This window comes from Pseudozyma flocculosa, assembly GCF_000417875.1.
Source record: "Pseudozyma flocculosa PF-1 unplaced genomic scaffold scaffold00025, whole genome shotgun sequence".
NCBI lineage: Eukaryota > Fungi > Basidiomycota > Ustilaginomycetes > Ustilaginales > Ustilaginaceae > Pseudozyma > Pseudozyma flocculosa.
Window position 1 is genome coordinate 223,932 of NW_006920893.1, and position 21,240 is coordinate 245,171.

At 66.0% G+C, this 21,240-nt stretch overlaps 11 protein-coding genes across 11 annotated transcripts in view; 5 read left to right on the top strand and 6 right to left on the bottom strand.

Annotated features, from left to right (window-relative positions):
- PFL1_06318 (uncharacterized protein) overlaps nt 1–948 on the bottom strand; it is a gene marked incomplete at both ends in the record, with an annotated part of 2,105 nt that extends 1,157 nt beyond the window's left edge. Inside the window, one exon of the mRNA XM_007883859.1 lies at nt 28–948. Within this exon, the coding sequence (XP_007882050.1) occupies nt 28–948 (921 nt within the window). The remainder of the gene's footprint in view (nt 1–27) is intronic.
- A 923-nt stretch (nt 949–1,871) lies between these two features.
- PFL1_06319 (uncharacterized protein) lies at nt 1,872–2,965 on the top strand (the record flags this gene model as incomplete). The annotated part of the gene is made up of 4 exons (XM_007883860.1): nt 1,872–2,162; nt 2,286–2,432; nt 2,584–2,746; nt 2,934–2,965. The coding sequence occupies 4 exons, from the start codon at nt 1,872–1,874 to the stop codon at nt 2,963–2,965; spliced, it is 633 nt and encodes a 210-aa protein (XP_007882051.1).
- Nucleotides 2,966–3,244: 279 nt separating this feature from the next.
- On the bottom strand, nt 3,245–5,606 carry PFL1_06320 (uncharacterized protein; the record flags this gene model as incomplete). Its single annotated transcript, XM_007883861.1, has 3 exons — nt 3,245–4,146; nt 4,232–4,843; nt 4,961–5,606. The coding sequence occupies 3 exons, from the start codon at nt 5,604–5,606 to the stop codon at nt 3,245–3,247; spliced, it is 2,160 nt and encodes a 719-aa protein (XP_007882052.1).
- Nucleotides 5,607–6,170: 564 nt separating this feature from the next.
- PFL1_06321 (uncharacterized protein) lies at nt 6,171–6,786 on the top strand (the record flags this gene model as incomplete). The annotated part of the gene is made up of 4 exons (XM_007883862.1): nt 6,171–6,213; nt 6,308–6,409; nt 6,510–6,602; nt 6,725–6,786. 4 exons carry the CDS (start codon nt 6,171–6,173, stop codon nt 6,784–6,786), a joined length of 300 nt encoding a protein of 99 aa, XP_007882053.1.
- Nucleotides 6,787–7,238: 452 nt separating this feature from the next.
- PFL1_06322 (uncharacterized protein) lies at nt 7,239–8,307 on the bottom strand (the record flags this gene model as incomplete). The annotated part of the gene is made up of 2 exons (XM_007883863.1): nt 7,239–7,727; nt 7,828–8,307. The coding sequence occupies 2 exons, from the start codon at nt 8,305–8,307 to the stop codon at nt 7,239–7,241; spliced, it is 969 nt and encodes a 322-aa protein (XP_007882054.1).
- A 367-nt stretch (nt 8,308–8,674) lies between these two features.
- PFL1_06323 (uncharacterized protein) lies at nt 8,675–11,458 on the top strand (the record flags this gene model as incomplete). Its single annotated transcript, XM_007883864.1, has 1 exon — nt 8,675–11,458. One exon carries the CDS (start codon nt 8,675–8,677, stop codon nt 11,456–11,458), a length of 2,784 nt encoding a protein of 927 aa, XP_007882055.1.
- A 331-nt stretch (nt 11,459–11,789) lies between these two features.
- On the bottom strand, nt 11,790–12,584 carry PFL1_06324 (uncharacterized protein; the record flags this gene model as incomplete). The annotated part of the gene is made up of 1 exon (XM_007883865.1): nt 11,790–12,584. One exon carries the CDS (start codon nt 12,582–12,584, stop codon nt 11,790–11,792), a length of 795 nt encoding a protein of 264 aa, XP_007882056.1.
- A 778-nt stretch (nt 12,585–13,362) lies between these two features.
- On the top strand, nt 13,363–16,419 carry PFL1_06325 (uncharacterized protein; the record flags this gene model as incomplete). The annotated part of the gene is made up of 1 exon (XM_007883866.1): nt 13,363–16,419. One exon carries the CDS (start codon nt 13,363–13,365, stop codon nt 16,417–16,419), a length of 3,057 nt encoding a protein of 1,018 aa, XP_007882057.1.
- Nucleotides 16,420–16,908: 489 nt separating this feature from the next.
- On the bottom strand, nt 16,909–17,430 carry PFL1_06326 (uncharacterized protein; the record flags this gene model as incomplete). Its single annotated transcript, XM_007883867.1, has 2 exons — nt 16,909–17,140; nt 17,240–17,430. The coding sequence occupies 2 exons, from the start codon at nt 17,428–17,430 to the stop codon at nt 16,909–16,911; spliced, it is 423 nt and encodes a 140-aa protein (XP_007882058.1).
- A 413-nt stretch (nt 17,431–17,843) lies between these two features.
- PFL1_06327 (uncharacterized protein) lies at nt 17,844–18,242 on the bottom strand (the record flags this gene model as incomplete). Its single annotated transcript, XM_007883868.1, has 1 exon — nt 17,844–18,242. The coding sequence occupies one exon, from the start codon at nt 18,240–18,242 to the stop codon at nt 17,844–17,846; it is 399 nt and encodes a 132-aa protein (XP_007882059.1).
- Nucleotides 18,243–18,537: 295 nt separating this feature from the next.
- Nucleotides 18,538–20,789, top strand: PFL1_06328 (uncharacterized protein; the record flags this gene model as incomplete). The annotated part of the gene is made up of 5 exons (XM_007883869.1): nt 18,538–18,647; nt 18,719–19,205; nt 19,317–19,758; nt 19,855–20,070; nt 20,188–20,789. The coding sequence occupies 5 exons, from the start codon at nt 18,538–18,540 to the stop codon at nt 20,787–20,789; spliced, it is 1,857 nt and encodes a 618-aa protein (XP_007882060.1).
- Between the last annotated feature and the right edge of the window lie 451 nt (nt 20,790–21,240).

Sequence of the window (21,240 nt, forward strand, 5' to 3'; positions counted from 1 at the left end):
CAGCGCATCGGCGCCGCGCTCGGCGACGGCGCGCAGCGTGTGGGCGTAGGCGGTGCGGCGGATGGTGTCGCCCTCCTTTTTGAGGAGGCCCGTGGCCGGGTCGACAAAGATGTCGGACCAGGCCCGGTCGTCGTACATGAACTGGCCAAACAGGACCAGGCGGCGCGCCAGCTCCTTTGACACGGTCGTCTGCTCGGCCAGGTGGACGCTGGGCATGACGAGGCGCTTCCACGGCAGCCGGCCCCAGCGGCGGTGCGCCTCTTGGAGGCCGCGCAGCTCGCCGGGCACGCCGACCGAGAGGCCGCCGAAGCGCGCCTGGTCCATGCGGCCCTCGTACATGGTCGTGTTGGCGGCGGCGGGTCCCGTCTCGCGGAAGTCGATTGACGTGTAGCTGGCGCACCGACCGCGGGCCGACGTGCCGTCGTCGCGATGCCCGGCGCTCGTGGTCCCCTTTGCGTCGTTGCACCCGGTCGGATCGCGGACGAGCATGAATCCGCCTCCTCCGATGCCGGAGCTAAACATGTTGAGCACGCCCGTGCAGAGGGTGGCGGCGACGGCGGCATCGACGGCCGAGCCGCCGTCGCGGAGCGCGTCGACGCCGATGCGGCTGCACACGACGTTTTCGGCCGCCACGGCGCCGCGCCTTCCCTTTGCGAGGAAGGCCGGGTGCAGGCGGCCGCGCTGGTCGGAGCCCGGCGGAAAGTGCGAGGGCGGTGCGTCGCGGAACTCGTTGGAGATCTGGCGCAGCACGAGCGAGACGAGGATGGCGCTGAAAAAGATGGAACCGAGGATGAGGACCGTCGACTTGCGCTTGCTCGCGCCGCCGCCGCCGCCGCCGCCGCCGCCGCTGAGGTGAGGGGTGCCGGTGCGGGAGCGCGGGCGTGGAGTCGGCGAGGCGGGGGTGATGAGCGGCGTCGTCTCGTCGCCGCGGCTGGCTTGGGTCGCCATGATGGGCTGGGCTCAAAGCGGCGCGAAGAAGCGTCGACGGCGGTCGGGATGATGCCGGCCCAAAGGGGAAGGGGGAATATGGACGAAAAGACTTGGATGAGAAGACAAGGCAGGGAGGAAGGATCACCATGCGAAGACAACGACGACGACGACGACGACGGCCGAACGTCTTCGACCCTGGCTGCATCCGCCGCGGCAAAGGGGCCACGGGATTTGCCGGCGCGCGCCTTGTCTATCTCCGGCTCGACGGATCGGTCGGCAAGCAGCCGGCGTACGAGGCCTGGCCGTCGAAACCTCGGTCTCGTTGCCCGGCACGGCGTGGCTTGCAAAGTCGGACAGGACCCGACGGTGACCCCTTCCAGCATCGTCGGAATGGCCCCGAGCACAGCAGCGCACGGCCTGGCAGTCTGTCGATCTCAGCCTTGCGAGCCCATCGGCTGGTCGCCGACACCATTATGGGGGGCCGCTTCGGAACAGGCCGACGGCGGCGGCAGCGGATCGTCGTCATTAAACCAAACGCAGCCGCCTGCACGCCTGCCTCGCCCAAGACGGACGTGCGCCTGCAAAGGCCGGTCATGTTGGATGGCCGCCTTGCCGTCCGGCGTCGGTGTGGAGGGACTGGCCTGCCCATCGGGCTGCCTTGAAAGTTGACTGGATCGGTGATGGAATCGCTCGGACCCCTTCTAGGACGAGGGCCGGTCCTGGCCTGGAAGGCAGGCGGCGAGCGATGGAACGACGTCAACGGCGGCCCCGGCCAATCTTCGCGGACCTCCGCTCCGCCCCGGCTCGCTCGCTCACTCCCTCACTCGCGTTGGCACCACCTTGCTTCCGCCCTCCTTTCCCCTCGTCATCCTCGCACGCAGCGCAGCTTCCACTTCCATCCCCGTCCCGCATCCACACCCGCGCATCCCCGTCGCCTCACCATGTCGCTCCTCTTCCGCACCGCGCCCATCGCCGCGCGCACCACGGCGCTGCGCTCGTCGTACTCCAGCGTCGCAGGTACCGCCGCATCGGTCGGCTCCTCGGCCGCCGGGCAGGTGGCCAAGTCGACGGCATCCGAAGCCGCCACGGCCGCACGCTCCACCGCCTCTGAAGCCACCACCGCCGCGCGCGCACACGCAAAGGAGGCAAAGGCCGACGTCAAGTCCGCCGCTGCCTCCGTCACACCCTCGGCTCCCATCGTCGTCGGACGACCCACGGTCCGAAGGCCCGTCGTGAGTTGAAGTGGCACAGCATCCCGGACGCACGCCGTAAGGTCCAGAGTCTGGCGCTTGACGTCCACTGACACTACTGCATTTCTTTGGATGGGTGTTTCGGTCGCGCAAACACAACGACAGGCCTCGGTCCGCGGCGGCCTGCTCGGATTCCTCCTCGGATTCGGCCTCGCTTCGGCATACGGCTACTACTACCTCCTCAAAGAGTACAACGCCGCCTCCAACCTCATGCTCGCCAGCGTAGAGGAGCTCCAGGGAAGCACTGAAAAGGTGAGCCGGCCCCTCTCCCTGTCCCCGTCCCCGTCCCTCCTCTGCCCACGCCAGACCTCGTCTGACCCCGCGACGCGACTCGATCCGCTCCTCGACCAACCTTGCCCTACTCTGCTCTGCTCTGACGTGCTCTGGTGCGCGGACACAACAGATCACGAGCCACCTGGCGCGTCTCAACAAGCTCGAGGCCGACATCAAGGCCCTCTCCAACTCGTCGGTCACGCGCGCCGACGCCGACAAGTCGCGCGTCGAAATCAAAAAGATTGTCGATGGCCTCCACTCCGAGGTCGAGGACATCCGAAAGAGGGTCATCGGTATGTCTGTGGCCCCCCGTCTTCTTCTTCCTTGTCGCCTCGTGCCGTCGTCGTGCTGCCCCTTTGATGCTGGGATACGGAAGGCAAGGACGGGAAATGCTGATTCCCTTCCTGACCCCCCTTGTGCCCCCCCACTTTGATTCTCTTCTTGTTTCGCCCTTCTCCGCCCCGCCTCACCCCCCTTCAGACCTGCCGAGACCTACCAAGTACATGCAGTAGGATCGAGGTGGTCTAGAAGCGGCAGCAGCGTTGGAGCAGGACCCAACGACCGAAACACGGAACCCGCGCGACTGTTTTCGAGATCCCATCTCCCGCGTCTTCCGTCGACGGGCGATGCGATGCGGTGCGGCACGCCTCCCAGCCAGCCAGCCAATCGACACTGCGATTTCCATCTCCATCACGAGCCTGGACTCGATATAGACGACGCTGAAACGCACGCTTGCACGTCACGGTGCACTCTTGACTCGCGCGCGCAACGTTGGCCCCGCCTCGCCTCGGTCAGAAGACGACGACACCGACCACCGAACCGTCCCTGCCCACTTCGAGCACCAGTCCTGGCCTCGCGACCAGCTCGGTGCTCAGGTCCAGCTTAACGAGCGAGTCCCTCTCGTGCTGCCCCGTCCCCGTCCTCTGCCCCTGGCCCATCGCCGCGACCCCATGCACTGCATCGTTCCCTCGGTCGCGGTACGACGCGTCGAACGATCCAAACGTGCCCATCACTCCCCCTCCCCCTGCCCCTGCCCCTCCGCTCACCGCCAGTCCCGCGCCGCCGCCGCCGACATTGCTTCCGACGCTACCGCCAATCGTATCGTCGCCGACCATGCCACCACCGCCAGCGATGCCGCGGTGGAGCTGACCTTCCAGCCCGCCGTTGAACTCGGCGCACGTGCCCCGATCCAGCTCCATGCTCGGTCCGTCCACCGCGTCGTCGACCGCTGAAGCTCCGCCCTGGCGACTCGCGTTCGTCGCTGCTGCCTTGGTTGGCGACGACGAAGTGGAAGCGGAAGCGGGTTTGATCCTGGCTGGCGCGGCTGTCGTCGCTCCTGGCTTGAAGTCGTCTTCGAAGCCATAGAGCACCTTTGTCGTCGTCGTCGTCGTTGCGGACGCTGACGCCGTGGTCTCGGCAGCTCCGCCGCCACCCTTCTGCTTGCCCGCCTTGGCTTCTTTCGCATCCTCGCTGGACTCGTTCCTCTGCACCTCGACAACCTTCCAGGGACACCGGTTGTACCGCTGGAAGAGCGCATCGCCCGCCACGTTCGTGTGGCACACAACCTTTTCCAGCCGCGCCTGGCCCGTCGTGGTCGCCAGGTGGGCGGCCTCGATCGAGCTGGCCACGTCGGCTCGGCTCGAGAAGAGGAGGTCGATGCCGAGGTCAAAGTAGTTGTAGAAGAACGGCGAGTCTGCGGGGCGAGCCAAAGAGGTGAGCTGGATGTCAGCCCTCGTTCGGCACCAGGATCTCTCGTCGTGGGCCCTCACGCTACGCACCGCCGTCCGACGAGCCATCTTGGGCATCGTCCGTAGCGCCCATCGCATCGCCGTCGAGGTCGTCGGGCGGGAAGGAAATCGCTTCGGCACCGCCGCTACCCCGACCGCCGGCGTGGATCCTCATGCGGTCATCCTCCTTGTAGAAGACGCGCTGCGGTGCGCCGAGGTCGCACACGGCGTCCTGGGGCGTCGTCACGCCGAGGAGCAGTTCGACGACAGTCGACGCGACGTGCGCCGCTGCGGAAGAGCCGTTGCCGCCTTGCAGCTTGGTGGATGCGGGCGGGAGTGGCGAGGCGGTGCGGGATGCCGAGCCGCGGGCAAAGTGCAGCGTCATGCCCCGGTGCGGCTCGATGACGGCCTCGAGCAGAGATGGAGCCCGGACGTGGATCGCCTCGGGATCCAGGGCGGCTCGGTCGGCCTCGGAAAGCGATCCTGCGCCCGGATCGGAAAAGGTGGGCGACAGTGCTCCGCCCCTGGTCCTGCCAGATGACGGTGAGGCGAGGCCGGCGTGAACCGCCTGGTGGAGCGCAAACGGCGACAGGATGACTTCTTCCGGTTGCGCAGGGCTCGAGCCGTTGAAGACGTAGATTGTCGAGACCGGGTGGTGCTTGTCTGCGATCCAAACAGATTGGTGTGCAAGAGTGAGCTCGAGATGCCGTCAGCGGTGCGTCTTGTATGGAGGCCGAGGTGGCGCTCAAGGACAGAATCTCCCATCTGTGGCTAGCTCACCGATCTCGCCCTCCCTACCGCCGGCACCGTGCGGCTTCTTGACAAAGGCAAACGCCACACCTGGATAGCCCAGCACAAACTCGTCGACATCCTCCTTGGCTGCGGCCTGTGCAGTGGCGGCTGGTCTTGCAAGCTCGGCAAGGTACGGGTTGGAGCGCTTTTGGGTCCAGCCGGGATAGGTGGGGCCGAGGAGCTGTTGGAGGGCCGACCTGGTCAGCGTGCTTGGCGCGCCACCGCCCGTCCCAGCCGCAGAGGCGTAGATGGTCCTGCCATTGTACACGACGCTGACGGGGCGATCTGCGGGGTCTGGCTCTGCGACGTTTGGTGCGAGGCGGTCGAGTGTGATGACGACGAGGCGTTGGGTGACGCCGCTGAAGATGAGGTTGAGGTAGGGCTCGACCGAGACGACGATGGGAGAGAGGCGCGGGGAGTGCTGGTCGAATGCGATGTTGACGTGAGGGAAGAGGCTGTGGTGGGAGCGGAGGTAGTCGATGGTGTGCCAGAGCGAGAGTCCGAGCTTGAACGGGCCCAGAGAGACGGATGGACGCAGGGCAAGGGTGAGGCGCGGGCCGGATGGCGCGACGAGGGGCGAGGAGCGGCCGCGGAAGCTCGACTGGGCCGAGTGGGGCGGGATGGGACTCGACATGGCGGTGGCGGCAGCGACAGCCGTTGGAGGGAGAGAGATTGGTGAGTGAAAAGCGGTGGCGTTGAGCCAGGCTGGCAGGGTCAGACGAGGGTATCCCCGCGCGGATCAGTCGGTGTGCTTGGGCTGGGTAGTCGTCGACGAGGGCTGCGGCAGCGGCTGAGGCTAGAAACACGGCAGTCGCGTTGCTGCTGTCTGGCTTGGATGGGCAAGGAGTGGTGATCTCGAATGCAGGCAGGCCGATGAGGTCGAGGAGGGGAAAGGAGGAGGAGGGCCAACCTCCCCCCCCTGACTCTGGCTCCCCCAACCCACCTGGCCTGCTGGCTAAGCTTGACCCTGCCAGATAGACCCTGCCAGAGAGAGCCCTTCAGGGTCCACGACCGCCCAGCCGGCTGCACGTCAGGCAGCTCAAAGCACGCCCTCGCCTGAACCGTGCATCGCCTGCGCCGCCGAAAACATCAACACCACCTTCTCTCCACACCACCACCATCTTCGCCTTAGTCGCGACCACTACCACCACCACTAGACAGCCACCAAGCACCGTCAGGCTACAGGCAGGACAGCACGATGAAGGTCAAGGTCAAGCAGTGGAACGCCGTGGCCTACTGGCGTGAGTCTCCCTCCCGTCCCGCCCGTCCGGGCTCCTTTTCTTTCGCCACCGACTGACTGACAGCCCATCGATGCTTGCATACTACTTCCGCCAGTCTGGGACGTGCGGGATCCGGACGACATCTGCGGCATCTGCCAGAGCAACTTTGATGGCGTCTGCGGATCCTGCAAGGAGCCCGGCGATGGCTGCCCACTGCGTGAGCATCCCCTCTGCTCCCCTCCTCATCTGGCTCCGAATAGCGCTCGAGTGGATCTGCGACGCACGGCTCGGCTGATATCTGACCACACCCCGAGCAGTCTTTGGCAAGTGCTCGCACGAGTTTCACCTGCACTGCATCATGAAGTGGCTCCAGGACAACGAGGGCTGTCCCTCGTGCCGCCGACCATGGGGTGAGTAGCCCCCCGCCCGGCCTGCCTGCTCAGATGGCCTAAACAGTCGTAACCGGCCTTGGGCTGACCCGCTTTTTCTTTCCTCTTTCTCACTCCATATACCACCCCTACCACCCGCGCAGAGGAGGTCGAGGGCTCTACCATCACGGCCTCGGAAGCGCCTGCGACCCAGACCGCCGCCTAGCATCGCGTCACCCCTGCGCTCCCCTCCCCCCGGCCTTTTCCGGCCTCGCCTCGCGCCGCTGTACTTGTAAGATCCGCCGTGTACCACCAAACCCGCATAATTCAACGCCCGCTCGCACCCTGTCGCCACTCCCTTTGACGAGAGACAGGCAGCATGCCGTCCCTAGCCACGCCTCTTGCAGATGCTGCCCGCTCGCAGAGGAATGGCGCCGAGAGAACTCAAGCAGGCCAGGCAGCTGCTCCAAGGGCAGATAGAGGCCGTTTCCCGGCCTAGTCTCCTGGTCAGTTTGCCCCCACTGCGTCCTCGATGCATCAACTGCTGGTCTTGTCGAGATCGCACACTGCCCCTTGCTCAATTTGCTTTGCATTGTCATGTCAGTCGGTCACGCTACGACCACGCGGCGACACACCGCTCAGCATCCACCACGCCTGGCGGTGCTCCAAATAAGAATATCACTGGCGCCACGCCCACACAGCCGTGAGGGTGTTTCCCGCCATCAGCCCGGCAACGGCGGCGGCGATGCAGGGGAGGGGGAACGTCTGCCACTGCCGCTCCCAGTCGAGCGCGAGCGCGGCCGTGCCCAGCGTGGCGGCGGTGCTGAGCACGGTCACGGCAGGAACCACGAGCGGCAGGATGGCGGGGTGGTGCGCGATGTCGAGCGTGACAAGCTGCGTCCACAGCAGGTGTTGTTCTCCACCCTGCCCCGATGCGCTCGGGGCGGAAGTGATGCCATTCCTTGGCGTCGCAGAGGAAGATGGCGACGGCAACGAGAGGAACGGCACGCCCAGCACGTGGACGAGCGGCAGGCCTACGAGCAGCGCCAGGTAGCACGAAAGCAGCGTGGTGCTCTTGAGGGCCGACACTGGCGCGCCAAAGAGGATGACGACCACGTTGAAGAAGACGACGAGCAGCGGCAGCGAAAAGATGGACAGTGCCACGTCCTGGTGCGACGTTGGGCAGAACGGTAGACGGAGCAAATGCGAGGGGTGAGCATGTGGAAAGAAAGGGCAAGATGGCCGCGCGCCGGAAAGAGACACACACCTCGACGTCCCTTTTGCCGATGCGCTCGTCGCCAGGCTGACCGTCGGCGGCAGCAGCAGCCTTGATCTTTGACGACGATGCAGAGGCAGCGACTTGTTTCTCGGTTGGGGCAGGCTGCTGCTGGGTGGCTGCGCGGCACCACCTTGCGATGCGGGTGCACCACCAGCCCTGGACGACAAAGACGGCGACGAGGGCCTTCCAGGCTGCAGTGACGAGGACGGCGCCGTCCGTGGCAGCGAGCCTTGCGGCGTACTTGGAGGCTATCTCGGTGTCGGCGCTCTGTGCGTGTGGCGGGTCTGCGAGGAGCGGAGATGCGATAAAGAAGGCGGTTGCGAGCAGAAAGACGGGCTGGAGGGCGAGGATGATGGTGAGGTTGAGTCGGTTGGGTACGCGTGGCGTGGATCGGGTTGCGGCGGCAGAGCTAGGGGGCATTGCGCCAGCACCTGAAGGCGGAGGGATGCGTCGAGCGTGGCGAGCCATGGTTGCGGATGCGTGCGGCGGTGGTGGTGGTGGTGGTCGAGAAGAAGAAGAAGAAGAACGAGGACAAGGCGGGCTGCCGGTTGGCTGCTGCCCGTTGGGCCGTGCGCCGTTTGCGTGTGTTTTCACAGCGCCTCCACACGCGCGGGGGCCGTTGGCTGAGTTTGGCTGAGCCCTTTTGGCCGCCTCCTCGCTCCTCTCGCTCCTCTCTCTCGCCTTGCCTCTCTCGCCTTCCTTCCTTCCCTCTCTTTCCTCTGCATCCCCGGCGTCGCTCCCGCTTCAACCATCGACCCGCCACGCCATCGGCAACGCAGCGCGAGGTCCGGGCTTCTGATGCCAGCCTAACCGGCATCCTCGCGCCGCCTTGACCATGCACAACCGTTCGGCCCCCAGCCGGCCCACCACGCGCCTGTCCTCTTGCCACCCACCTATCCCTCTCTCAGCACCGTTCACGTCCAGTCCGGCTTCCACGGCATCAGCACCGCTCGGCCCGCCACCGCAGGCACCCCTTCGCTCTTCGTCTTCAAGACGGCCGGAGCGCAATGGCGTCCCACCCGCCAAGGACATCTTCAAGACACCCACCCTCGGTATCACCACCACCATCAAGCGAAGGCTCGTCATACGACCTCTCAAGCCGCGATGCGAGCAGTCCCATTCGCGGCCCGATCCTTCTGCTGCAGCAGTGAAGATGACCACTGACGCAGCGGCTGGCCCCTCTGTCGCACTCAGCCGACCCGGTCTCGAAGGGCAAAGCAACCTCGCCGAGTCGGTCCCGAAGCCCACACCCGTGCCCTCGTCCACCACCACCAAGGCGCGGGACACGCAGGCACAGCCCGTTTTACCCTCACATACCATCATAAAGCCGGCTTTGGCTGCGCAGCGGCTCAGCGCTGCACCGGCAATGCCCGCCACCAGCCTCGTCCAGGCTGCCTCGGCCAGCAGCAGCACACGTGCACCGTCACTACAACTGCCGGCAAAACCCAAGCCCATCAAGATCGTTCCGGGAGAGAATCGGCCCCCACCTGCGGCAGCCACGGCAGCCACGGCAACCACGCAAAGGAGAGGCAAGGGCCGCAGTAACAAGTCGTGGACCGACCAGGTGGCTGCCAAGCTTGGTCAGGCGGGTGCGCTGGCAATACCCGCCCCAAGCATAGACCGAGCCACCGAGCTCATCCAGCACCGATCCACGCAGTGGCAGGCCGTACCTGATGACCAGGCGGAGGTGGTATCTCTGCCGATCAAGCCCACGCCCACAGCCAGGAGGTCTGCGAGCCTCGGTCGCAAGCGCAAGTCAAGCGAGCTAGCCAGGCCACCGTCGCCGACCTGGGCAAACAGAAGCACCAGGGAGGCCAAGGTGATCAAGCTCAGCGAGCTCGTGCGGCAGCTCGAAGAGGAAAAGAGGGAGCTCGAAGGGTGGGAGCAGAGAGGCCCCGACATCGAGGCCGGACGCGTGCCCGGCATGGCCGCCGCGAGCTGGCCGACCGCACCCGGCAAGAGCATCAAGGAGGCCAAGGTCATGAAGCTCAGTGAGCTCGTGACGCAGCTCGAGCAAGAGGGCAGAGAGCTCGACGAGACGAGGCAGAGAGCCGCGGAGCTCGAAGCCGGGCGGGTGCCTGGCATCGCGAGCATCACCTGGCCGAGCCCGTGGACACAGCAGCATCACGGCGCCGGCTCGCCAAGCTCAACCTCGTCCGACCGCCTCGGGTCACCGCACGCCAAGAAGGCGAGGACCGATGCCCAAGGCGACCCGCACGGCGCCGCCGACTCGTCCGTCGCGACGTCGGCGCGCCTGCACGCCCGACGGATGAACTTGGTGGCCAAGCTGCTCAAGGACGTGCCTCTCTTTACCGACCGGTGCCTCGAGTGCGACAAGCCGTCGCCGCGCAGCTGGTCGAGCTTCAGCTGCCCGCACTGCCCGTCTGTGCGGCGGCGGGACGAGACGTTGGACCTCGACGCTGCGCTGCCGCCCCCGCGCATGGAGATCGCCTACACGGGTTTCCGAGCCGACCTGGGCGGTGCCTGCATTGCGCTTGGCGATGTCACGGGGTCCAAGGTGGGCGGCGTGGTCCGTGACGGGCGTGACGATGAAGAGGGCGAGGGCGAGGGTGACGAGGTCGAGGGGAGCTGCACGCGTCGGACGTGGAAGACGTGGGACGACGGCGTGACGACGTGCGAGTACGAGATTGCCGTCCGGGCCGGTGGGATGCCGTTCGAGGGCGACGGCGAGCGTCGACGCGAGAGCCAGAGCGGGCGGCGGATGAGCAGCGTGGGCGTACGCCACGCGCTCCCGCCCCATCGCCAGCCCATCGATGCCGACGACGGCCGGCTGAGCTGGGAAGAACGCAAGAGGAAGCTGCTGCACGACCTCGTGGCGCCGCAGATGGGCTACGTGCTGCAGACGGCACCGCGGTGCTTTTCGCTGCGTTTCGCGCCCGGCGGCGGCGAGGTGGATCGGGATGCGTTCGCGTCCCTCCTTCCTCATCCCCCATCATCGGCGGGGACAGGATCGACACGGGGGACGTATACAGACGACGACGGCGAGGACGAGGGGATGCCAGAATGCCTCTACGATGCGTGCGAGTACATCAACGACCTCGTCTCCCGCTCCCCCTTTGTCTCCCGCCGCGACACCTCGGACCGCGGTACGACGCAACCCTACTTTTGCGCCGGCACCGTCGTCGTCGGGTACGATCTCAAGATGGTTTTCAACACCAAGATCCTCCCCTCGCTCTCGCTCTCCCCCTCCTCGTCGATCTACGTGGATGAGGGGCCAGGAGGAGGGGGGAGGTACATCGGGCTGCTGTCGCTGGGCAGCCCATCGACATGTGCCGTCCACCTCCTCCCGCCATCTCCTCATCATCGTCGTCCTGCTGCTGGACCGACGACGAAGAGACGCATGACAAAGGTCCCGACGTCGTCTTTTGGACCGCCCTCCTTGTCTCCAACGACAACGACAACGACGACGACGACGACGACGGCAAAGACGAACCCTAAACCGGTGCTGTCGCTGTGCATGTCGAGCGGCGACTGCATCAACCTCGAGGATTCCCTCTGGAGCCGCTGTCAGGTCTCGCTGTCGGCGCGGGGCCTCGCCGTCTGGATCCTCTTTCACTCTCCCGCAGACGCAGACGCAGACGCAGACGCTCCTCCCTAGCACTCGCAGTCAGACGACGGGAGAAGGGAAAGGGGCTCCTTGTTCCGCCTGCGGCCTTGTCTTTGGCTGCTATTTGTCAGTCGGGCTAGCAGGCGGACGCCTTAAGTATGTACATACATGGGCTGGGTCGGACGGAGGCTAGAGGCATCGGAGAGGGAGGGGCGAGCGGCGACTGTATGTAGAGCCGTGGCAGCGCGGCGCAGCGAGGCGACGTTGCGCGAGAATGATTCCCCGGCTAGCCGCCCGTCCTTGCATCGCACGCGGCCGGCGAGCGGGCTATGGGGGGGCAGGCCGAATATACCCTGTTCTGCGATGACCGCCCGTCGGCCGCCTAGAGACGGAGCTCGCCGAGGTTGGGCGCCTTTGAGTGGGTAGGAGTTGGGGGTTGGCTCGGGTAGGGGCTGGGCGTGGGTGCGGGTTCAAAGAACTTGAAGCGGAGGCGGTGGAGGATGGGGAGCTTGGGGAAGAGGACGAAGAGGAGTGCGGAAAAGTTGAGGCCAAACAGCCAGGGGTTGTAGCGGGTGTAGTGGGTGGATACGAGAAAGAGGCCAATGGGGACCGAGGTGAGCCACTTTTTGGCGGGCGTGTACTGCGCGCCCTCGTCGATCTGCTCCCAGAGGGTGAGCTGGTCGTAGGCGCCGGCGTTGCTCTCAAAGGGGGTTCCGGTGACGTAGTGGAACATGAGGTAGGAGAGTGCCATGTAGCCCAGGTTGACGAGGGTCCAGCTGGTGTCCTGCTGCATGGCGGGGATGACGTCGATGAGGATCTTTGCGACGAGGATGAGGACGACGTGGATGACCCAGGCGCCCTTGTAGTTGACCCAGTCGGCGTTTGCGTTGAAGCCGGCGCTCTGGTCGAGCATCTCCTCGTGCGTCTCTTCGACGCGCTGCACCGAGACGAGCGAGCCGGAGCGGGTGCGGCCGTGCGGCGGCCGCCGGGTGGCGGTGGTGGGTGGTGGCGCCGCTGCGCCCGCGAGGCCGGGCAGAGACGACGACGTCGATGCCGTGGTGGTGGTGGCTGCTGGGTAGCTGGATCCCGGTGGGCTGATGTGGAGCGAGGGGAGGGGAGAGGCGTCGTTGACGACCCGCTCCGGCGGGAAGGTGTAGGCCGACGACGACGACGCCATGGCGGCGGCGGCGGTCCAGACGGGGTGGAGCTGCGGGGTGGGCCCGGGCGAGGAGAAGAGCGAGTGCAGGTGCCAGTGGCCGAGTTGAGCGAGCGCCGGTGATGCTATGGGATGGGATGGCAGCGGGAACGCCTGTATGATGGTGGTGGCAAAGGTGGAGGGAGCGAAGGGGCCAGGCAACGTCGGAAGACAAAGGTGCAGCGTGCGACTGCCGTCTGCCTGCCTCGCTGCTCCCTCTCTTGCTTGTGTCTGTCTGTGCGGCTCTCTGAAAACCGGCTTGCCTAGCTGCCGAGAGAGCCACAGAGAGCCAGACAAGGGCCGGCCGTCCAGGCGTACCTCAACGGGCTTGCCATGGCTGGCCCTAGCCTGGCCCTAGCCTGGCCCTGACTGTGCCCTTTTCCTCTCCTCGCTCGCTGGCTGCGCTTGCGCGCGGGCCGACTGGCTGGCTGGCCGCTCATCCGACTTCCGAAGCTTGGGCGGCCCCTCGGCTCGAGATTTTTTTCGAGTGGCAGGCGTGGCAGGCCCCTGGCGGGCGGCCAACACTTCGGGCAGCTGGAATTTTTTCTCCTTCTTGCCGGGTTGGGATGGGATGGGAGGGTCACGGCGCGGGGGCAGCCAGCTCCTCCGGACCCATCATCATCCCCACCTGCTCCCCCTCTTCACTCCCACGCACAGACGGACCCACCGACACACACACACACACACACGCACGCACGCCCGCGCCCGTATCGTACGCTCGCCGACAGCCTCTCGCCAGGCAAGGCCGCGCAGAGCCACCATGTCGCACCACCACCGCGCCTCGACCCTGAGGCAGTCCAACAAGCCCTTCAAGTCGCGGCACTCGTCCAAGTCGGCCCTCAAGGAACAGTCAAAGGGCCGCGCAGCCTCGGCGCAGGACGGCGGCGCATCCAGAGCTTCGTCCCACAAGTCGTCGCCCCTCCTCTCGGCCGCCGGCAACGAGTCCGGCAGCCGCCAGCACAGAAAGAACCTCGCAAAGCAGGCCCAGAACGCAAAGCGCGCCGCACTCGTCCAGTCCAACCGCGTATTCACCGCATCAGCACCGGGCGCACCCGCCTCCGCAGCCGCACTCGACGCGGCCGGCGGCCTCGCAAAGGGTTTCGCAGGCGCAGGCGGCGGCGCCCCGCGCATCTGCGCCGTCGTCGACCTCACCGAGGACGGCGATGCCTGGGACGCAGTCAGGCGCATCGAGCACGAGGGTGACGAGGGCGGCGTAAAGCCCGTCGACGGCAGGAGCGTCGCAGACGCACTCCAGGCCCAGCTGCCCTTTTGCGAGCTCGAGGCGCTCCGATTCCGCCAGACGATCCAGTTCCTCCCCCTCCCCTACGGCGCACTCTACCCCATCCTCGACGCCTGCAAGTGCGCGGACTTCGTCCTCTTTATCCTCTCGGCATCCACTTCCATCGAGCCGGGCTCCTGGGGCGAGCTCTGCCTCCGCACGCTGCAGGCACAGGGCCTCCCCACCTCCCTCTTTGCCGTACCCACCCTGCTCCCCGACGGCGCATCGGGCGTCGGCGGTTCGAAAAAGGCCGGGCCCACGCAAAAGGCGGCCAACGAGGCGCGCAAGAGCCTGCTCAGCTTCGCGCGCTACTTTGCCCCCGACGCGGACAAGGTCCACGCCCTCGATGACAAGGCCGAGCGCGGCGCCCTCCTGCGCACCCTCGCCACCTCGACGCCCAAGCGCGTCGCCTGGAGAGACTTCCGCGCCTGGACCGTGTCCGAGGGTGCAGAGTGGGTGCCCAGCGGCAACGGCGACGTCGCTGATGCGGCAGCGGCAGCGACGGCGACGGCGACGACCTCTGCGTCCAATGGCGGCGGCACCGACATGATCGCAGAGCCGCGCGGCACGCTCAAGGTGCAGGGGTGGGTCCGCGGAGCTCCCCTCAGCGCCAACCGGCTCGTCCACATCCCCGACTTTGGCGACTTCGAGGTCGAGAGGATCGCCTACGCCCCGCCGCCGAACGCACGCACGCGGAGGACCAAGTCGAGCGCCGTCAACAGCAAGAAGAAGGCCAAGCAGCAACAGCAGCAACAGCAGCAAAACGGCAGCAGCGCGGCGGCGGTGGCGGCGGCATCGGACGACATGGCCGATGCCGACATGGCCGACGAGACCGACGCCGTGTCGACGGCAGGGACCGAGGCGGCGCTCGTGGCGGGCGACGTGCTCGACGAGCGCGACACCGACTACGCCGACGACCTCGTGAGCGAAAACGAGGCCGACGACATGGAAAACGAGCAGACCTGGCCGACCGAGGAGGAGATGGCGGCGGGCGAGGCGTTTGCGCAGCAGGCGGCCAACGGCGAGATGCCGCCGCCCCCGGCGCTGCCCGGCACCACGCCCAAGGCGATTCAGAAAAAGGGAGGCGCCAAGGACGCCGCCGACGACCCCAAGTTCCGCGCCGCCTGGATCATCGAGAGCGATGGCGAGTCGGACCTCAGCGGCGACGATGATGACGACGACGACGACGACGACGACATGGTGGACGGCAGCGGCGACGAGGCGGTCAACGAGGCCGTCGACGACTACGAGGCGGCCAAGGCGGCGATGATGGCGAATGCGGCGGGCGGCTCGTCGAGCGCAATGGCGTCGGACGCCATGTCCGAGATGCCGTTCGAGGACCTCGACGACGAAGAGGCCGAGGCCGAGTACCAGGCGTACCAGGAGCAGCGCAAAAAGGAGCGCGACGCGCGCGACGACGCCGAGTTCCCCGACGAGGTCGACACGCCCGGCGACGTGCCGGCGCGGACGCGCTTCGCGCGGTATCGCGGCCTCAAGTCGTTCCGCACGAGCCCGTGGGACCCGTACGAGGACCTGCCGCGCGACTATGCGCGCATCTTCCAGTTTGACGACTTCCACAAGACGCGGAGGCGCGTCGAGGCGAGCGCGCTCCTCGACGGCGTCGAGCCGGGCTTCCGCGTCGAGGTGTGGATCCGCGACGTGCCGCGCTCGGCCGCCCTGCGCGCCCGGGCCAAGGGGCTCGAGGCCGAGCTGGCGGCCGCGGCGACGGCGACGGCGACAACAAACGGCAAGGCGGGTGTGGTGCCGTTTGTTCTGTTCGGCCTGCTGCGCCACGAGCACAAGAAGTCGGTCATCAATTTCACCGTCACGAGAAACACCGAGTACGAGGAGCCGGTCAAGTCCAAGGACAGCCTGGTGCTGTGCCTGGGTCCGCGGCGGCTGCGGGTCAACCCGATTTTCTCACAGCACACGCGCGGCGGCGGCAAGGGCGTCAACAATGTGCACAAGTTTGAGCGCTTCCTGCGCCACGGCGTGTCGGCCTCGGTGGGCACCGTGTACGGGCCGATTACGTTTGGCGGTTCGACGGCGCCGGCCGTGCTGCTGCGGGAGCGCGTCGAGGATGGCGAGACGGGGTGGGACCAGCGCGGCGTGGGGGCGCGCCAGATGCCGCATCTGGTCGGGTTCGGCAACCTGATCGATGCCGGACCGACGCGGATCAACGCCAAGCGCATTGTGCTGTCGGGCCACCCGTACAAGGTGCACAAGAAGACGGCGACGATCCGCTTCATGTTCTTCAACCCGGAGGACGTGCACTACTTTGCGCCCATTGCCCTTTCGACCAAGCTGGGCAGGACGGGCCATATTGTCGAGAGCCTCGGAACCCATGGATACTTCAAGGCGCACTTTGACGGCCCCATTTCGCAGATGGACACCATCCTCCTCACCCTCTACAAGCGCGTCTTCCCCAAGTGGGCCCGCCCCTACCGCGACAGCCAGGACGAGATGCCCGTGCCCGTCGACGAGGTCGAGAGGCTACAGGCCCTCCGCGACACCGACGCCGATGCGATGGAGGCCTAGCTCTGGCCTCGCATGTACATACATACACACATCTCCACCGAGTCTCGCCCTCCGTTGCTCATCGTTTCGGCCTGCCATCGCATCATACCTTTTCCTCTTCACATCGACCTGGAGATCCCATACCCGCGTGTACTGTGTCTCTGAGCGTGGAGAGCACGATGAACGGAGGTCGACGACATCGCGTCGGTCGCAATGTCACCCGACAGACAGCTATGCATTTTGACTCAAGATATACAATGTTTGGGCCGTCGAACATCAAGGAGCTTTGTGGCGCAGTCGGACTAGCGCGTTGGGCTCATATCACCTTTCCACTTCGAAGCGATGCGGGTTACCCAAAGGTCGTCGGATCGAGACCGACCGAAGCTACTTCTTTTGCCGTTGTTTTTGGCGGTCGGCCTCCTTCTTTCGCTGTGCGGGGCTGCCTGGTCAGTCAGTACTGGACCCCGCTCTCGGACGCCTTCGCTGCTGGCATGGTGGTGGGGTGGCATTTCAATCGAGGGACGCTGTGGACGGAAGCAGCTCGTACTCCGCATCGTCGGTGCGCTTGCGGACGACCCCGCCGCCCCCGCCGCCGCCACTCGTGCGGGTGCTGCCGCCGGTGATGGGGATGCCAGTTCTACACCGTGTCGAGGCTAGAAAGGCGACGAGGGATAGGGAGAGGCAGAGTAAGAGGGTATAGACCAGATCGCGGGTGGACGAGTTCATGATCCATGGTCGATAGCTGCCGAGGAGGGGAAGGGGAAGAGAGAGGGGGGAGCGAATGAGCATCACACCGTCTTCCCTCGTCGGCAGTATCGGCGGAGGCCGGAGGTGTCCGTACCTGATGAAGAGGTCCGAGGACCGGGATAGGTCCCACTCGCTCAGTAGAGACGGCGGCGCAGAGCCCCATGGTTGCTGCTGTGCCTCGCCGTCGCGGTCGCGGTCGAGGAGGAGCAGGCGTTGCGCTACATCCCGTCGTACCTGGTCCAGGCACCCGCTCGGGTTCGTGGACGCCCTGCAGAGCGATGCCATCCTTTTCCCAGCTTCAGCAGGGCAGGGCGTCGATGTGCTCGCAATCGAGTCCACGAAAGAGTCGCAGTAGACGAGGACCCACGACTGTCGTGGAGGATTAGGTGGAAGGGGAAGAGAAGAACAGCCTTGTTTCGGAGAAAGAGCGGAGAAAAGGCAAGAGAGAATCCCGGCGGCCCGACAGAACATGGCACAGCCATTCGGGGACGCGCTGTGCGACAGACTCGGCAACGGCAACGGTGCCATCGTTCTCCCATTTTTCTACCGAGCTCTGTAACGTCGACGTTTTGCTAAAGCAGCCAAGCAGTCGGTCAAGCTACACAAGCCGCGCGCTTAAGAAGGCGACTGAAATGCGGCGATCGCGCCCAGTCACGTCGAGAGACTCCCCACGGCCACCTGCCCTTCGCCGGGCGAGTTCACTCCGTTCGAGAGAGCACCTCTCGCACCGTGGGCGGGATGGACGCCTCGTCGGTGTCCCGGTAGAGGCGTGCCAGCGCAGACCTGATCTTGGCCCTGCCGAGCCTGTCCTTGACGTCGGAATCGTACCGGGCGGCGACATCGCCCTCGATGCCCTTGCGGATCCCTCCCCATCCGACGGGCACTTCTTCGAGGTAGAATACCTGCTTGAACACGGGATCGACATCCTCTGAGGGCAGCGAGAGACACCTCATTGCCTCTTCGGGGGATATGTGCGTCCGAGGACCGTCGGCGACCCAGGGCGCCATCTTACACGCCAGATCCTTTGCCGTCGCAGCGGCGGGATGAAGAAAGAGCGCCGCAGCCAGGAAGACGATGAAGGGAGTCGTAGCGAGCATGGCGGACGAGTGCTGCTCGATGAAGCAGCTAGACTTGTTGATGTTGCATGTACGTGCCCACCAAGCCGGCGACCGGGTGAGGTGATGGAAGATGGCAAGGCAGATCGCTCGAGTCTTTGACCCTTAGCAAGATGGCGCATGGCGTGGATTCACAGCGGACGATCGTGGTCCAAGCGCGTTTGTCGTGTGGAAATCTCGCACGAAACATCGGGACGGTGTGGACCGTCCACTTTCGGATGGATCAGGGCGTGTTGCTCACGACCACACGCTTACCGGTGCCTTCTCGCGCACCGTGATGATGATTGCAGCGAGCCGGCTGGTCGTGCTGCTCATTGCAGCCCTCCTGACGTCCTTCGGCATTCATCTCGCCCGTACGCTACCGGTCTATCGTTTCTACCTGCCCGAGTGAGTCACGCATCTCGCGGTACAAGCCGCGCTGTTCTAACATGTGTGTCTGACCTCGTCCCGTCCCGCAGAGCGCCGATAGCACTGGCGCACGTCGAGCCATCATTCCCGGACTCGAGACCCATCGGTGGCGCCGTGCCTCTCGACCAACGATGCACGCTCTACGACCGCCTCCCCGCTCCGCGTCGCCTGCCCGCCACCTCGCCAGGATTCCGAGCGGCGATAGGCTCCTTCGAATCGATCGGGTCAGACGCGCACCAGTGTCGGACGTACCGCGATCGGTTCGCCGCGTACACCGACGAGGCGCTCGGCATCGACTACTTCAAGACGGCCCAGGATCGGCTCGGGCTGCCGCAGCACGGGCGCGGCGAGCGGTCAGAGGCGTGGTACCGCGATCGGCTGTGGTACGCCAACCTGCTCGCTGAATCCGACCAGGACAGGCCCAGGCGCTCGTACATCGATTGGGCCGAGACGGTCCGGGCGTGTACCGCCGACGGCGACGGGCCGAGGCGAGGAAAGATGGCCTTCGTTCTTCGCTCCTACCAGGGCTTCGTATGGGTAGGTGCTCTTCGCTGCGAAGCGAGGTCCGGAATCGGTAGCTCGCCAGTCGGCTGCTCAGCAACCCATCCGACTGACCCCGCCTTGGCCCCCCGTCCTCGTCATCCGCAGACCGAAGACGCCATCCTCAACGTCCGCGCCCTCATCTCGGAACTCTCGCTGCGCTCCCGATCCAGGACTACGAGGCAGGGGCCGGGGCCGTCGCAGCGGCCGGGACAGAAGGTCGACATCCACATCCTGGTCGAGATCAAGGACGCACGGTCCGCCGGGGCGCTCACGTCCGACGCGGCGCGGCGCAAGGTGCTCCGTTCAAGCGTGCCCATCGAGTTCTGGTCCCTCGCCACGCTGTGGAGCGAGGCCGAGATGGTGCAGCACTACCCGGACCTCGCCGGCGACTTTCGCGACGGCATCTCGGCCCAGTCGTCGTACCGCGGCTGCACGATGGCCCTCCAGGTGTTTGCGAGGCGGCACAGGGAGTACGACCGCTTGGTCAACTGGGAGATGGACACGCGCTTCACCGGCGATTACGCCCGGTTGCTCGAGAGCGTGCAGGGTGAGTCGAGTCGGGTCGAGTCGTGCGTGGCGCGGGGTGAAGAGGGGGGGAGCAGCGACTGACGACTTTCCCGCGCCGTCTTGATGGGATCTGCAGCGTTTGCCTTCGAGCAAGAGGGCTACGACCCCACCGTCGACGACACCTACACACGGTGGAACGTCTCTGGTCTGCAGCGCCGGGGGCAGGCATCGCGGTCGGCCGCCTCCGAGGCGACCTCGGACCGCTGCGAGCGAAGGCAAGCCGACCTGATCACCTTCACGCCGCTCTTTGACCCCCGCGGATCCGGGTGGTACTGGGAGTACGACATCCAGAGTTCGTAGGACGGCAGCCTCTTGATCCGCTGTGCATCGCCGCGAGGGCAGGCTGATTTCTCGTCTGACCATCTTCTCGGCTTTTCTCTGGCCTCGCCTCGCCTCGCTTCGGCAACAGACTACCGCGGTGGCGTCTCGACACCCCGCGCGGCGTCGGTGGGTACGAACATGGTGCTGAGTCGACGCCTGCTCGATGCCATGGACTATACGAACCGCGAGCGGGCGCGGTCCCTCTTCTGCGAGGCGTACGCACCCACCGTCGCACTGCACTCGCTCCTCGCCCTGTCCAGGACTGCACGTAGGCAAGGACGGCTGGACGAGTCGGTGGAACGCGACTACCGTACCATGGCATCGATTTGGAACTCGACGGCAACGCCATCGCCCACCGCCGCTGCCGACGACGACGACGACGACGACGACGACGGGGCAGGACGACAGTGCCACTACCTCAAGGCCGTCTCGGTGCCGCATCCGATCCTGTTTCGGTACGACGCGAGCGCGGAGCGGGTCGAGGGATGGATCAATCCGATTCGGCAGCCCTACTCGAAACGCCACGAGTCGGCGCTGCGCGACACCAGCTTCTACTATACCTCGTCGGTCGCGGCGTCTCTATACCGCGAGTGGGCGCGCGGCGGCGACGAGGGCGACGGCGACGGCGAGGGCGAGGGATGTGCCCCCCACCTCTTGCTCCATCCCGTCAAGGGTGAGTTTGCGGATTGAGTAGATCGAGGCTGAGCCGGGATGGTCGGGACTCGGGAGGTGAATGGACCGGGCAGCGCAATACATTCGTCGGCGCCGGCGTCGGAGCAACGAGGTGACGTGTGACGTCTGTCGGCGGACCGACCAAGCCCTGACTTTTGACCGCGTGGACCCTGGCTTGCTGTCCGTGGTCGCTGCCCTCGCTGCCCCCTTTCTCCCCGTCGTGGCTCCTTGGTCATCATCTCCTTGCGCTCGCTGCGTCTTGGCCTCGCTCTCCCATGGCCGCCATCTCTCGCCACATGACATCCAAAGCGCTGGCTTGCGGGCCAAAGCCGAGTTCGAACAGGGCGCAGAGGTCGGAGCGCTAAAGGGGGACGGCAGACGAGAGGGGGCAGGGGACAAGGCATGACGCGAGTTTAGAACCGGCACACCCCACGAGGCGAGGCGAGGGCCGCCATCTCATCTGTGGAAT